Below are 17,035 nucleotides of genomic sequence, written 5' to 3'. Positions count from 1 at the left end.
CAGTTTTTTGTGCTATGAGGTATACATCATTGGGTACATCTCTCAAATATGGTATCTATTTTCAATTTACTTGGAATATCTTTTTTTTTTTTTTTGAAAGAACTTCCTATATCATAATGAGTATTCTGTAGTGTAAGTGAAAGGTTAGTGGAAGTTTGAAGACATAGTTCAGACCAAAGGATTATGTGCATATGTAAATGTTTTTCAGACTTAGATAGACTGTTGTTGTTTGTTTTTCAGATTTTCATAAAATTGTTTTTTTACATTATTTGTAGTTTTCTTCTGGTTGTGTAAGATACTGAGAAAAACCTAAAACTATTTTTAGTTTTGTCAACAGTCACAACAATCTTCCATATCTTTGTTACACAAATAGTTGTTTTGACCTGTTTAATGAAGTTGTTTAGTTTTAACAACTTAGATTTGTTAACGCATTAATCCATTTTCATCGATACCTACTAACAGTAGAAGTTTTTGCTCTTATACATGGACTAAGAGATTAAAGGAATATGCTAATTAGTCGATTGTCAGGCATATTAATGAACTGTATTCAACCAATGGATTATTCTCAGGTGACGTTAATAGTTGGAATAAGAGGAAATATTAATTTTTTATTAACTGCTTATCGTAAGTGATACAAAATTATGTTTACAGATTAAGTCTTACAAAATGAAACTGGAATTGTCAACTAAGCCTTATGGTATAATTTTGGGATAATACTGTTTTAAATATTCTTAAATGATTAATCAAACCTAGATATATTTTAATAAAAACTAATATATAGATTGCTCTATGTAGTTTTACATTTTTATCCATTTAATTGTCCCAAATTAATGGGTGTGTTTTTATATTATGTTATCTATATAATTGTCCTAAATTAAAGAATGTTTTTGTTTAATGTTATCTATATAATTGTCTTAATTTAATGGATATGCTTCTTGTTTGATGTTACCCATTAATTTAGTTGTCGTAGTGTAACCATCTCTCGGTCAACCATGTTATGTATCAGGAGTAAATAGAATGTGTCTGTATGTACAAGTTAGTGGGTGATTGGTTTATAATTTATATTTTAAACTCCTGTGAACTATAAGAAGAGAAAAGTGGATTCACTGAGAAGCTTTGTTTTAACCCTGTCCTTATGAAACCTGAGTGAGTGTTCCTGTCGCAGAAATAAAAATAATAAAGATTGGACTATCCATACTCTGTCCACTGCAAGGAATTGAATTTCAGGTTATAGCATAAGTCGTGAGACTTGCCATTGAAAATATAAATATGGAAATTCAACTATCATAGTTTGAGGTTTGCAAGCGTTTATGATCCATTAAGTACCAAGTAAACCCAGTCTGGTTTTACCACTCATAGACAAACCTGGATATAATAAGTTACTTAGTATGGCTACATACTTCAATACTAAGTTATGGATAAATCACTAGCCATTAAAGCAGTCTTCTGTTGTTAGTACCAAGGTTCATAGATTCTTTTTTATTAAAATATTGATTATAAGTCTATAACTACCTTTTTCAACAATCACTAGTTAGGCCTCACTTTGGATACTGTTTGAAGTTACTCTTTTATCTAAAAAAATATGTTGATTTATTGAAGAGGGAAGAGCTTCTGGGATGATGCAAGGGTTGTCTTTTGGGGTCAGGTGAAAACCTATTTTTATTGGAAAAAATAAGGTTAAGAGATTGGAGTTTACAAATATATATGGGATATCGCTAGGAATAGGCCTTTGTTTGAAGTTGGAAAGTCACAACCTTAAGACTTGAAAACAACTCTCTACTTTATGCATTATTTTTCTAGCGTTGTTTCACAGATACATCTGGTAACGACGAGTTAAAAACATTTCGTAGATCTCAACTCTACAAGCACCTGAGGGATAAGAAGTGAATGGTTATCTGACTGCGATAACAAAGACACCACGTTACAAGATTCTGAACATAAGGGGGGTGATAGCATTTGGAATATTAGAATGTTTCAACTGAATTATCGATGACACTAAGGCTAATGAAGTTGCTGTATTCTCCAGGAACCATGTTAGACATACCGTATTTTCCGGTTAATAAGCCGAGGCCAATTTTCAGCTCTGAAAATGAGGGTTTTTGCTTATTACCGCCAAATAAGCCGAAGCCATTTTTAAGAAGTGACAAGTTTCTTCAAAATGATTTCTTAGTCTCGTTTCAGCGTCAGCATGCATGTTGTGTGATCATTGGCGTTCTGTAGTAAAGCAGAACGTGTCGTATTGAGACAGGGATGGAATCAATATGTCATTCGTTATTGGCTCCACTCACTGTAATTAGGTAACCAATGAAATTCCAGAAACAACGTTTCACTGTAGTCTTAACGTGCTTTGCTGATGGGACAAAATTACCGCCTATGGTAATTTTCAAAAGAAAAACATTCCTAAGAAGAAATTTCCGAAAGGAGTGATCGGCCTATAAGCCGACCCCAAAAAATCAGGTCCAAAATTTAGGCTAGAAAATCGGCTTATTAGGCGGAAAATACGGTATTAGAATCTACCACGTTATCGGAAACAGTAGGCAGGGATGAAATGGCAGAGTTCCTTGATAGGGAACTTGAAATATTGGGAAGTCTTTATCAAAGGTTACTGAGCTAGAGGTCTGCAAGGAAGGTGTCTCCCCTACAACTGTACTGGGGGAAGGTAATTCACTTGATCATTCTACATCGTCACTAAGCAAGGTGTCCTCAACTGCAGATAGGGAGGTAGCATCACAACCTCCTTTGAAACAGCCTTTTTGGAACATCTTCAGTGGAGACTGAAGATGGAGGTATGACAATAGAGGCAGAGCTCTTTTCTTGATAATGTAGGAGGTAACTCGACGATAACACCACAAGAGCGATGGCCACCATAGCAGATAGCACATATGTAAATACATACTCGTCGGCTTCATGGCCAAAGCCAAGACTTATCACATTGAGGTGTGTCAAACTGATTCGAACACAGTTAATTGTACGAGTATAACTCCCAGTTTTAACAAAATTAGCTATGATCTGGTAACGCTCATGTTCTATCTTGAGTACCTGACGAATTGTGCTAACATCGAGGCCATAACATTGGGGGAACAAGTCATAAGGAGCAGAACAAAACGTCACATGCTTGATGTTGTGTTCAACTGGTCCATTCAAAATGAGACATCGTTGAGAACAAAGTTTTCCCCGAAGAAGAAAGGTCTATTCTTCGAAAGCGCTTGGGTTATAGGTTTTCATTCTTTTCTATCAAGACTTCTTAAACCTACTTGATTTTATAACGTCACATAATAAGAGGGAAGTAATGATAGACATATTTAACATATAAAAATCTTATCTGAAATTAATAATTTCATAATAATAGTGCATATGTTGCACTAGCAGAACACGCAGATCTCTCAAACAAATTTATTGGACACGCATGCGTTTTGGCGAAAAATCCGATGTTTTCCTCCGCTTTTAAAGTGCACAACTTTTATTGTCATTTTGGTCTGACAATCAGTGCCTCAACACGTGTAACATCACATACTCTAAGCTTGTAACGTTGTTACATATATTTCTCTTTAAAATAACAAAAAATATCCCTTTTGCGTTTCTTGTTTTGAAGAGTATATTTGTCCAACTCACTAAATGATCTAAATCATTTTATAAATCAGCAACATCCTGTTCACAGCTAGCAACACCCAAGACTTTAATGTCATCAGTAGATTTAAGTAATTTAAAGACCATTCTTTCATCAATGCCTTTGATGTAAATATTTGATATTAACCCAGTTTGATTGAACTCCATTTATAACAACCCACTGATAGCTTCTATCCAATCACTTTTCTATCTAGTAAGTTAACTTATTCTTTACACCAACAAGAGATACTTTTCTTTTTACAGATCTTTTATGTGGCAACTTCTCAAATGCTTTCTGAAAATCCAGATACATCAATTCCACACCCTTACCTTCATTTACAAAAGCAGTAATCTTTTCAAGAATGTCGGCCTGGCATGGCCAAGCGCGTAAGGCGTGCTACTCGTAATCCGAGGTTCGCGTCGCGCTAAACATGCTCGCCCTCCCAGCCGTGGGGCGTATAATGTTACGGTCAATCCCACTATTTGTTGGTAAAAGAGTAGCCCAAGAGTTGGCGGTGGGTGGTGATGACTAGCTGCCTTCCCTCTCGTCTTACACTGCTAAATTAGGGACGGCTATCACAGATAGCCCTCGAGTAGCTTTGTGCGAAATTCCAAGACAAACAAACATTCAAAGAATGTCAAAATATTTTTAGGACAAACTTTTCTGTTTATGAAACCATGTTGACTATCAAATAAAATTCTTAATTTTGTTAAATGGCTGCAAAATGCTTCCTACAACCGATATAATACTAATGAGTTTATAATTACTGAGATAATTTTTATTACCTCCCTTGAAAAGAGAAGCTTTATTCACTAACTTCCAATCCTCAGGTACCTGCCCACTATTTAAGGACTGGCAAAAAAATAGTGGCAATTGACTCGCATATCTATTCTTTATTTAACTTCCTTTAAAGCCTTTGGGGAAATGTTATCTGGCTCAGGAAACTTGTTGTTTTTGAACTTCTCAATTTTTTCTTAACCAGCTCACAATTAACGCAGTCATCTAGTTCGATCTAGTTTCCATCTATACACTTCTCTAGATGTGAAAAACTGTTTAAACCTTTGTTAGTAAAATTCAAAAATAACTTAATAACTCAGCCAGCTCCTATCTATCATATGTACGTTTTGCTCTATCTAAAGGCACGGTCAAGTGGATAAGGCACTCTACTCGTACTCTGAGGGTCACGGGTGTTTGTGTGTGTGTTTTTCTTATAGCAAAGCCACATCGGGCTATCTGCTGTGCTTACCGAGGGGAATCGAACCCCTGATTTTAGCGTTGTAAATCCGTAGACATCCCGCTGTACTAGCGGGGGGTGAGGGTCACGGATTCGTAATCCTTGTCACACCAAACATGCTCGCCCTTTCAGCCGTAGGGGCGATATAATGTGACGGTCAATCCCACTATTTATTGGTTAAAGATTAGCCCAAGAATTGGCGGTGGGTGGTGATGACTCGCTGCCTTTCATTTAGTCTTACACTGCAAAATTAGGGACGGCTAGCGTATGATAGTTATAGAGTAGCTTTGCGCGAAATTCAAACCATACCCATAATAAAATTTTATTTACTTTTAATGTATTTCAAGAAATTATCACTGTTGATTTTTCTATTTTCAACCAATCTTTTCTAATATATCCTTTTTGATGTCTTAATTTTATGTTTCACTGACTACCTTGCTTTTCTTAAATCTTATAAATATTCTGTCATACCATTTGTTTTACATTTCTTAAATTCATGACGATTTTCTTTGATTTTACGTATTAAACTCTTTATGCGGGCACCCTTTTATTTTATAAGAAATACATTTGTATTAAATATCTAAAAATAATATTTTTCACATTTGACCAGTTCACAACAGATAATTCTTATCGCATTCCTTCAGAATTTGCTTTTCTGAAATTTTAACCAAAATTTCATTAATACTTATCTCCACACACAATACTACATCACTTACACTAAGATGTTCCCCAGTTTCTAATCTCTCGATCATATCTGTATTCGAAGTTAACAATAATTAGCAGGGTTTCTATTAGGTTCTTTAACTAATTAGTTAAAAGTCATTTTGAACAGTTTTTAGAAACGTATCTCTCTCAGAGTTTGACTCTGTCGTTTCCTAATCTATATAACTGAAATTAAACTCACCCATAATTATGACTTGATTAACAACTGAAATCTTAATATCATTGTAAAGTTTATCACATATCATTATAGTGCCAGCGTTGCTTTTCCTGAGATAATTTATTCGCTATTTTGCTTTGATTATGATTTCTGCGAAATGTGTGTGTTTCAAGTCAACTCTTTTTAAAGGTTAATTCAAGAAAGTTGTTCATGTGTCATAACGTTTTAGCTTAACTTTTGTTTTAACCTGCGATGGAAGATAATGGCTTGTAAATGGATTTAGTACAAAAAGGTAATCCGTTGTAGTTTTGCTCTAAAAGATAAACTAAATGAACCCCGTCATCTGAAAACTATTCTATCTACTTATTTACCAATATTTAATTTTTTGTTCAAAACAGCGTCAACTTCTTGTATGTATAATTTAAAACTGTATCAATATTCTTGTTAAATAATACTTATTTTACTGTAGTTTTATTAGTTTTTACCTCGTTTTTAGGCGAGATATTGCGAGAGTGTAGTCATAAGAGAGAAAAATGGTAGAACAAACAGAGAGTTATACGGAAGTTCCAGAGCCGGCATCTGTTATTAGCCGTTGTAAATGAAATTTTCTTCAATCCTCTTAATCTTATTCTTTTAACAATATGTGGTTTTCTGACATACAAAATATTTTTTGCAAAAGAACGCACTCCGTCATCAACACCAAAATCCCAAGAACTCCCACCATTGAAGAAAAGAGACATGACGCTCGCAGAGCTAAAACATTATAACGGAATGGGCCCTGATAACAGAATATGTATTGCTGTAAATGGAAAAATTTTTGACGTAACCAAAGGGAAACGATTTTATGGACCAGGTGATTTTTTTAAGGCTTCATACTATATATATTTATGGGTTAGTTCTTCAAGTTCAAGGTTCTTGTAAGTTGTAACTTAATAAGTATTAATTATACTTTAGAAAGAAAATACAATATAAAACCAACAACTATACTAAAAAACATCAAAAACACGTTAGTTAGTAACGTATTTTATTAAAGGAATGATTAATAAGACCTTGACGTTTAAATACTTAAAATACAACTATGATGCCATTTTCTCATCGTCAATTATTTTTATATGTAATTATTTGTGTTACTTTTATTCTCTGGCTTATCTATGTTTAATAATGTGTTTTGTTGAAATAACTATACGTATAATGTTTAAAACTAAAAGACAAAAATGTGAATTACAGTGGCTTGATACCTTGGAGCCAGGAACAGAATTTCAAGTAATGAACACCTGGCAGCCCAAATATTAGAATAGTGATAATAATAATTACAAAAGCATTATGTGTATATAAATAATACAGGTTATTATATTGAAAACTTAGAAGTTATCAGGTATGTAGTATTTCTAGAATGTTTTTCAGGCAGCAAACACACATCAAGTGAGACCCTAAGGATGATGATTGCTACTTATTTTTCCAGTGCTAGTTTTATGTGAACCATTTCATCAAACTAGAGGACAAATCAGTCATGTAATTTACTGTAAGCTAAGTGAGAGGTTATGGTAGCTCATCAGTATTCAAGTTTTGTGACAGATAGATATTTATTACTTGAAAGGTCATTCAGGAGTATGAATATGAAAACCTATGACCCCAGCACTTTTGGAAAGTGGATCTTTCTTCACCAGAAACAAGTTTATAAAGAAAGGTCCACCTTTCAAAGGCTACAAGGTTGTGTATTTTCACTTTTAACGGATTTTTTTTAACTGATGTGTTTTTTTAATATCTTGTATATAAAACATTTCAATAAACTACATGTGGCACTGAAAACAATTTTTTGCTGTAAGTGGTTTAGATGTTTTATTTCAATAATAAAGAGATAAGTTCCTAGCCTAATGAGTAGACTCTTTAAATACAAGAAATATAAATTATGGATCTTCAAACCTCTCTCAAAAAACAATATCAGAATCCAGACCTGATCCCTAAAACATTAATTAACCCTGTGCTTAAACTTTTGTAAAATAGCCCACCTTAATATCTGATCCAAAGAATTGTCTTGCTGTTGGAGAAATAAAACTCTTTTTTTTATTCGAGGTGTTTGATCTTTCAAATTCATAAATTTATGATGTCTCACTGTTTATAGACTTCAATATGGAAAAAATCTAATGCTTCAGGCTTATCAGATCCTATAATAATTTTCCATACTTCAGCTATGTCAGCATTAATCCCCCCACTCTTTTCTATTTTTAAAAAACCAAGTCAATATCTCAAACCATCTCACCCTGGTAGCTGTTCTCCATACCCTTTCAAGAACCCAATAATTTTTGTAAGATAAGGGAACACAGTTCTTTAAATGAGGGTTAACCATAAACCTGGTACAGTGATTGTATTTAGTGCTTCTAAATATACATCTTTTCATGTATTCTCAAGACGGCTGGTATGTAAGTATTAAAACTTTAATTAAAATGAAGTACGGAACAGTGTTTCATCGTTCTTAGTTTGCAAACTCTCTTTGTTAACCTAAAGATGACCTAAGAAGGTCAAAACATTGTTTTGTACTTTATTTTAATTAAAGTTTTAATACTTACATACCAGCTGTCTTAGGAATACATTTTTACTTCAAGTGGGTTTCTCGTCATCGTGACATCTCTTTTAGTCGAATTGCTTCCAGTAGAACCATCTTCCAAAATGTAAAACTTGTACCAGTCATTAGTTAAAAACACTTTTCTTCATCCACATAATTAGGAGAAATGCCCAAGTTTGTAATTCATATTACAATAATCCTTCGTCAGTGCCATTAACATAAATGAGGATGTATGAAAGATAACTGTAAAACATTTGTCCAATAATTCCTTACACAAATATAGTTTTGGTTTTGCTTCATCATGTACAAACTCTGAGAAATAGACAGTTAACTGTTTACCGGCAATAACTTATTTAATTGAGTTTATATTTCTAATATGCTATTAAGTTCAACATAATTAAAAGTGTTTTGCTCCTGATTTTTGTTTGTATTCAATGTCCGGTGTATCACGTTGCAGTGTCCAACAGTAGTCAGGAAGCATTGACAGATTCCAGTTGCCCTGATATCGTTTTTCCATTGTAGCAATGTCCTGGTGAAACTGAAGATTTCGATGAAACGGTACGTGATGGGCAAATTTGGATGCGATTTTCATGATCAGCAGCCAAAAAATCTACAAGTAACACCCAATAGTGTTCAAGAAGCAAAAACTTTGTTGTGCAGTGTTATCTTCTAGTTATGATGATCTTTGTACTCATTTGCTGCTTGTTGTAGGTTGCTAATCCTTTTAACATTTTGCACATGGGAGATGGGACACAAATTTTTTTAGCTTTTATTTATACATTTGAAATAACTAAAAAATCATAACTTAGTCTAGTAATACCATAGAATTCCACTATAATTTATTAAATTTAGTAACTAAGCTGTATTTGAGTATAAAAAATAAGACATTTCAAGGACTAAAGATTCAACCTACCTTGTATTCTCAAGACGGTAGGTATAGGTATTAGCACTTTAATTAAAAGAATTGTTCTGTATTTTATTTTAAAGTTTAATACCCATACCAGCTGTCTTGAGAATACATTTTTACTTCAAGTGGGTTTCTCACCATCACAACTCAACCTACCTTCTTGAAATTTTGTTTTAAAAAGGATGATTTATCACTTGAAATTGGCTCAGAAAGCCACTAGAAGGACATTCGTTCTGAGCTTTCAATTGGTTGTTTAAATGTCACTGACAGAAGTAAGTGTATATAAGGGAACATTTTCAAAAATAGAAAGAAGTGGGTGTGGCTACTATGTTTGGTTCAGTAAATGTAGCAATATCTCAGAAAACATAAAAGACAAGACATTTTTAATTTATATTCTAGCTTGTCAATGTCAGTAATTCAAGTTCCTAATTTATTCAAAACTATAGACTTTATATTTCGACATCACAAACATCTAATCTGAACCAGTGCTGCATTCAGTGCACTATGTGACACATAGATATCAGTGTTTAGATGTATTACTTTTAAATTAACAAATTATGTATAATAATTTCATGATACCAAACTTTGAATTGTAATATACAATTTAATACTGACTTTATAAACATAAATTCATAAAATAGTCATTTAGTTAAATTTTGAATGCAAGTAAACAAATATGATGAAATTAACAGAAAAGCATGAAAAGCAGTTCAATAGATATTACTTGCAAGATTTGTTTTCCTGAACTTGAAATAAGCCTGATGTAGTTTAATAAGTTGTGTGCAAATTGCTTCTAATAATTGGTGCAGCTGTACCTTTGATACACACCAAAGAACACCAACCCACTTCTCATGACAGTTATAGACTTGCCACTCTATGTGAGAAAAAAATCTTTAAATTTTGCACCTTTTATCAAACATTGCACTTTATAAATAACCAGGAGCTATTTTAGTTTAAGGTTATAAATAACCAGGAGCTACTTTAGTTTAAGGTTATAAATAACCAGGAGCTACTTTAGTTTAAGGTTATAAATAACCAGGAGCTATTTTAGTTTAAGGTTATAAATAACCAGGAGCTATTTTAGTTTAAGGTTATAACTAGTCAGGAGCTATTTTATATTAAGGAATTATCAAGAAATGAATTGAAGTAATCACAACAAGGTACACTTCAGTGCACACAAACAGATGTTAAAATAACTCATTATTTAGTACTTTTGATACTTGTGAAGGAAGTTATTTCTCTGTTATCTATATATTTAAAAATAAGGAGATGAATATTAGACTAAGTTACTTTCCATCTAAACATGATTTATGTAATTACAGTTTATATTGTAAGTTTCTAAGCCAAGTAACTTTTCAAGTTAAAATATTAAGTTTGGTTAGGTTACTAGTTCATCTACTGAAAGCAATTATTTGCTTCTAAATAAGTTATTGACTTGTAATTCTAGGACATCTTTTTATTGGCTCAATAGTCTATCTGTATATAGGAGGTATTGTTAAAAGTACAGTTTTGCTAATCTAGTAGAATCTGGTGGGTCATCAGTAATTCCTCATGAAATTGTGATAGTACAATATATTCTGGAGGTATAGGTCATTATTGTATTTAGATTATTAGAAATGTCTTGTAATAACTTCCAACGTGTATTAAGTAAAGTTAAGAATATTTGTTCACTTGGAAGGACATAAAATGTTTTGTGGGTAAAAGAAAACCTTATCACAGTTTGAAAGATCCTGCAAGTCAGTGTGTGAGTTTTAAAGACACACCTTCAACTGATATCAATTAAGTTTAACCAACCAGTGTTAAAGTAACAGCCTCTCTAAGTTTTGTAAACATACTAGTAGCTGTTAAATTCTAACAGTGAAAAAAACTTCCTTAACCATATCAAAGCAAGACTTGAGGAACTGGCATTGTTAGCATGTTCTTTTATTGTAATTTAACAATTGTATTACATGCTCTTGTAACAGTCCCAGCTATTAGTTTGTCATGTTTATTTCACAGTATGGTAACAAACAAACATAAACAAACGAACTTGAGATGTATGTTAAACTTAACTCTCTTTTGATGTTTTAGAAAACTCTTGACAGTTTGTAACCTAAAGCCTTGTGAATCCATCTGATACAGTTTTATTGTGTGTGTATAATAAATATATAATAGAAGAACTATATATTTTATGTAACATTTTAAACAATGATCAAAGCATTAATTATCAAGTTTTGTGTTGCTAACACTTGGAATGTGATAATTAATAAGTGTGTAATTTTTACAGGTGGCCCGTATTATGCTTTTGCTGGTCGAGATGCTTCCAGAGGACTAGCCACTTTCTCGGTAGAAGCAGGAAGTGAAGAGTATGATGATCTATCAGACTTGAATACCATGCAGATGGAAAGCGTGAAGGAATGGGAGATGCAGTTTAAAGGTAATGCCTAATTTGGCATGAAACACTTTTTGTACAAAATGTGTCTATTGAGGATCATATTAATAGTGTGGGTGTACAGCATACTGTTCATTCTTTTATGCACAGCATTTGAAGGTCACAAAAATTCTTAATTTTATTCATTGTATTTGTAATTCATAATCAATAGCACCTGAATTAAAATGAACAGTAATATTACTTACTTGAATCTGTAGGATGCACTGGAAGGTAATACTGTTTACTCATATCTGTAGGATGCACTGGAAGGTAATACTGTTTACTCAGATCTGTAGGATGTATTGGAAGGTAATACTGTTTACCCAGATCTGTAGGATACACTGGAAGGTAATACTGTTTACCCAGATCTATAGGATGCACTGGAAGGTAATACTGTTTACTCAGATCTGTAAGATATACTGAAAGGTAATACTGTTTACTCAGATCTGTATGGTATATTGAAAGGTAATATTGTTTACTCAGATCTGTAGGATGTACACAATATGTACTGGAAGGTAATACTGTTTACTCAGATCTGTAGGATGTACACAATATGTACTGGAAGGTAATACTGTTTACTCAGATCTGTAGGATGTACACAGTATGTACTGGAAGGTAATACTGTTTACTGTGTTACGTTGCTCTGTTTCTAGCTTTATTCCAAACCTTTTTAACTGCTACTTTTTGTAGGTTACTTACTTTATTTAATGAAATATAAATTTGTTGCTGAAGAAATATGGGAAAACATTAGTAATTTTGAAAATCCTTTAACTAATTTAAAGATACTTTTAACAAATTATTAGTGAATTTAATAATTAATCAATTATATCTTTAAAACATACCTGTTAAATATTTGTTTGTATAGGTAAAATTCGGTTGTTGAAGAAACAACTGAGATACAAAAAATTCTGGTTTACAACTATTTTATTGTTTGATACCAAAATTAACATGAAATAAGATGTGTATATTTATCTTTACTGTGCTGACTGTAAACCTATATTATAAAAAGTTTATTATATTAGACATTTTGATAAAGCAACTGGGTTAAGCTAAATGAAATTTAATTGGTCCAAAGATTATAATGCAGAGGTTCCCAACCTTTTGGCACTCGCGACATGAAAATGTAATTGATGAAATAAAATTATTGTTATCCCAAGCTACTTCTAACAAGGCTACGTGACTCCCCTGCCAAGGCTACGCGACTTCCCTGCCAAGGCTTCACGACCCACTGGTTCGGAACCCCTGTTATAATGGAAGGGTTAAAACCACAGCTGGTAACAGCAAATTACTGAATTTGTAATTATTTAATGTCATAGGTAACTGAATTCTACATCTAAATGATTTTTATAAAGATGAAGCTGGTCCAATGATAAGCATGTGTATTGGTAGTTTGTCACACGAGGGATCTGGTAGTGGGAAATTTGTGTGGTAGTTTTGTGTATGCATGTGCAACCAAGCCAACACAACCGCTTTCCATGTTCACTAATGAATGCTGTGAACAACATGTGTGTAAAGCCACAGAATTACAGGTTGTACTGTTTTTGTTTTCCAGAAAAGTACCACTATGTTGGAAGGTTGTTAAGGTCTGGTGAAGAACCAACTGAATATTCAGAAGATGAGGAAACTAGTCAGGACCAAAATCTGAAAGATGGAGAAAAGTCTGGCAGAGAACATTCTGAAGAAAAAAACAAAGATGAATAATTATATAAAAGAAATACTCGACCAGTACAACAACTGTCTGTCTGTAATTAACAACAACTGTCTGTGTGGTGTAATTAACAACTGTCTGTGTGGTGTAATTATCAACTGTCTGTGGGGTGTAATAAGTACTTGACCAGTACAACAACTGTCTGTGTTGTGTAATTAACAATTGTCTGTGTGGTGTAATAAGTACTTGACCAGTACAACAACTGTCTGTCTGTAATTAACAACAACTGTCTGTTTGGTGTAATTATCAACTGTCTGTGGGGTGTAATAAGTACTTGACCAGTACAACAACTGTCTGTGTTGTGTAATTAACAACTGTCTGTGTGGTGTAATTAACAATTGTCTGTGTGGTGTAATAAGTACTTGACCAGTACAACAACTGTCTGTGTGGTGTAATTAACAACTGTCTGTGTGGTGTAATAAGTACTTGACCAGTACAACAACTGTCTGTGTTGTGTAATTAACAACTGTCTGTGTGGTGTAATTAACAACAACTGTCTGTGTGGTATAATAAGTACTTGACCAGTACAACAACTGTCTGTGTGGTGTAATTATCAACTGTCTGTGGGGTGTAATAAGTACTTGACCAGTACAACAACTGTCTGTGTTGTGTAATTAACAATTGTCTGTGTGGTGTAATAAGTACTTGACCAGTACAACAACTGTATGTGTTGTGTAATTAACAACAACAACTGTCTGTGTGGTGTAATTAACAACAACTGTCTGTGTGGTATAATAAGTACTTGACCAGTACAACAACTGTCTGTGTGGTGTAATAAGTACTTGACCAGTACAACAACTGTCTGTGTTGTGTAATTAACAACAACTGTCTGTGTGGTGTAATTAACAACAACTGTCTGTGTGGTATAATAAGTACTTGACCAGTACAACAACTGTCTATGTGGTATAATTAAAGTTTTGTAAGAGGCCTTCAGATTGTAAAGATTTTGTGGTGTAATTGGTTAAAATAAAAATGACCATAAACATAATGAAATAAAAAAAAAAAAAAAATCGGAGGTTGTAGAATGTGGCTAGCTTGTTTTATATTTGTGTCTACTGTAACCTGTAAGTTTTCCTGATTTTTGTGTGATGTATCATAAATGAAAGTGAAATTTTGGTACTTAGTCAAATGAACATTACTGCTACCATTTGTCTAATCACAATATATGAAGCCATGTTATAGACTGTTGTGAAAGTACTGTTTTATATCCAGTGAATATAATAGAATATGTTACACATGATAAATGCTAAAGAAGAGACTATAAATGAACTATGTTTATGTGATTAATTACATCAACTTGTAGATGAAAAAGGCAGCTGTTTGTTGTATGATTACTTTAGATTTCCATTTCAGAATTGTTTATATGTTACAAAAATGTTTTGACAATCTTATAAATTGGGAACATATGAAATAAATACTTGAAAATGTGGGTTCCAAGATAAACAAATGTTTAGTCATTTTGCATTGATTTTTAAAATGTTACTATTTCTAGTAATGAGTTAATTATATTTTTTTCACAAACTTCACTTATCTTTATTATTTTAAGCCATTTATTTGTGTGTCACTATGAATATAGACTACAAAAAATGATAATATTCTGTTGAATCATGATGTCGGGTTTGTAACTCACTAGTTTCTAGATCTGCATTATGTTTGGTGTTTACTTCACTAACTGGAATACTGTAAAAAGACATATTCAAATATGCTACAGACCACAAAACAAAAAAAATAAATCATTTTCAGAAAAGTTTGGTAATTATGTATTTCATTCAAAATCATGCACTGTATAATATAAAGTTGAGCATGTCAGAGACACCAGCATGGCCAGTTGGTTAAGGCACTCCACTCGTAATCTGAGGGTCACAGGTTTGAATCCCCATCACACCAAACATGCTTGCCCTTTCAGCCATGGAGGCATTATAATGTGACAGTTAATCTTACTATTCATTAGTAAAAGAGTAGCTCTTTTACCATCACATCTTTATCAAGAACCCCTTTTATAATCTGATATGATTAGTAAACAGTTTGAAAATTACCAGTCAGTTTATAAACAAGAATCTTTTCCTGCCATTTCTTGTAAATAAACAAAATGAATTGTTTAGCTGCTATTATTTTGAGTATACTTTGATGCGTTATGTTGATACAGACAACGTGAGTTCTCTGTCCTTCACAACATAAAATTACTTGACTTTGTAACAGATGCGTGTATATTTTATTTGTGACGTAAGCAAGAATTGTATTTAATGTTTCGAGCAAAGTTTAAAATGTAAGTGTTTGTCTCTGTTGAACTGCTTTCAAAGCACCAAGATAGATAATTACATACAAAAATTATGTAATTAAAATTGAGATATTTGTTAGTTTAATTTCATGCATAGTGACTGAGATCTATCTGTCCCTAACTTAGAAGTGATAGACTAGAAAAAAGGCATTAATCAGTGCTTTAACAATGAACAGTAAAGTTCGTGCATCTGAAGGGGTGACCATGTTTGTTGATGACCTGCAATCTGAATGCCCTAACCACCATGTCCAAAACTGGGATGCTAAGACCCATATTATTTTAAATTTTTGAGATCTAAGTAAACAAAATTAAACCAAAATATTTTGTTCTATGTCTGAGCATGTCCTAGTGATTAGTGGATTCAAGTCCTTGGTTCACTTCCCATTAAAAAAAAGATACCCAGTGGGGTCATTCCATGTCAAATCATCCAGATTTTGGAAAATTTTCAAAGTGACCCCCACAGAATGCCCTAAAAAAATTCACATGTGCTCATCTACCTATATAATGAAACATTGCCAAAGATTGGATCAATATCTCTAATAGTTTCTGATTTATAGCCTGGTAAAATTTAGTTAATATTTCTTTATTTTTGGTGAATGCATTGTCAGGCAACTTTGGCTGCTTAAAGCTGCAAGAGTAATGGGGTAGAAGGCTGAAATTTGTTACACTGACTGAATTAATCTCACAGAATTCAAACATGGTCTCAAACCAAGTTTATCTCTTAGGATTTGTATAGTACTTACTTGAAAAACAAAACTTTAATTCAGGTGTGTTACTGTGTGCAAATATATCCATACAATTTTGAAATAATTTATGAATACCATTGAAATATTCTAATCAGTCTTTACCATATATTCTTACATCTCTGAACATGATCTTAAAAACAAATCAAGGTTGTGAAAAATAATAAATTATCAAATTTTAAGTGTCTCTGATATGTACCATTGGACAAAGGACCACATTCAGGGCATTCAGTTCTTTCTTGTCAATCAATCCTGCAGAATTGTGTAGAGTTTGATCTACTTGAGTGCTGTGAAAAATGCAAAACTGTGGCAGGTATTAGGTCACATCATAGCTTTATTCCCCACTCTACCAACAAATTCTATATGAGAAGGTGATGATCTGTACACAGTTGTAACTGTTGGTAATAGCAGTGAAAGTGATGCTGCAGCAGCTCAAATGATAATGACAATTATCAGCCAGGGAAATATGTGGCATGCATACACGATCATGAATGGTATGTGGGAAACATAAAAGATAGATCAGATGAACATTCCGATGTGTTGATGTCATTTATAAAGAAATCAAGAAACAAACTGTTCTCATGCCCTGCAAGGTCACGTAAAGATGAAAACTGGATTCCTTTTCAACATATCCTTTGTCTGATAAGTGCACCTACCGTGCAAGGCAGTAGTGATCTCAACATAATCAAACTCAAAATTCAGAAA

At 33.0% G+C, this 17,035-nt stretch overlaps 2 protein-coding genes across 2 annotated transcripts in view; one reads left to right on the top strand and one right to left on the bottom strand.

The window, feature by feature from the left end:
* LOC143245984 (neurobeachin-like) overlaps positions 1-5,749 on the bottom strand; it is a 49,265-nt gene extending 43,516 nt beyond the window's left edge. Inside the window, 1 exon segment of the mRNA XM_076492234.1 lies at positions 5,746-5,749. Within this exon segment, the coding sequence (XP_076348349.1) occupies positions 5,746-5,749 (4 nt within the window).
* Positions 5,750-6,220: 471 nt separating this feature from the next.
* Positions 6,221-15,056, top strand: LOC143247803 (membrane-associated progesterone receptor component 2-like). Its single transcript, XM_076496297.1, has 3 exons — positions 6,221-6,574; positions 11,458-11,607; positions 13,154-15,056. The coding sequence occupies exons 1-3, from the start codon at positions 6,460-6,462 to the stop codon at positions 13,300-13,302; spliced, it is 414 nt and encodes a 137-aa protein (XP_076352412.1). The 5' UTR covers positions 6,221-6,459; the 3' UTR covers positions 13,303-15,056.
* Positions 15,057-17,035: the final 1,979 nt, after the last annotated feature.

The sequence above is a fragment of the Tachypleus tridentatus genome, chromosome 3 (assembly GCF_004210375.1).
Source record: "Tachypleus tridentatus isolate NWPU-2018 chromosome 3, ASM421037v1, whole genome shotgun sequence".
NCBI lineage: Eukaryota > Metazoa > Arthropoda > Merostomata > Xiphosura > Limulidae > Tachypleus > Tachypleus tridentatus.
This window is presented reverse-complemented; position numbering and strand designations above follow the sequence as displayed.

Bases quoted from the DNA above. Each gene is read 5' to 3' on its own strand.
- LOC143247803 (XM_076496297.1), top strand. From the start codon at position 6,460: ATGACGCTCGCAGAGCTAAAACATTATAACGGAATGGGCCCTGATAAC. The intron at 6,575-11,457 runs GTGATTTTTTTA...TAATTTTTACAG, and splicing joins GAAACGATTTTATGGACCAG to GTGGCCCGTATTATGCTTTT. The intron at 11,608-13,153 runs GTAATGCCTAAT...TTTGTTTTCCAG, and splicing joins ATGGGAGATGCAGTTTAAAG to AAAAGTACCACTATGTTGGA.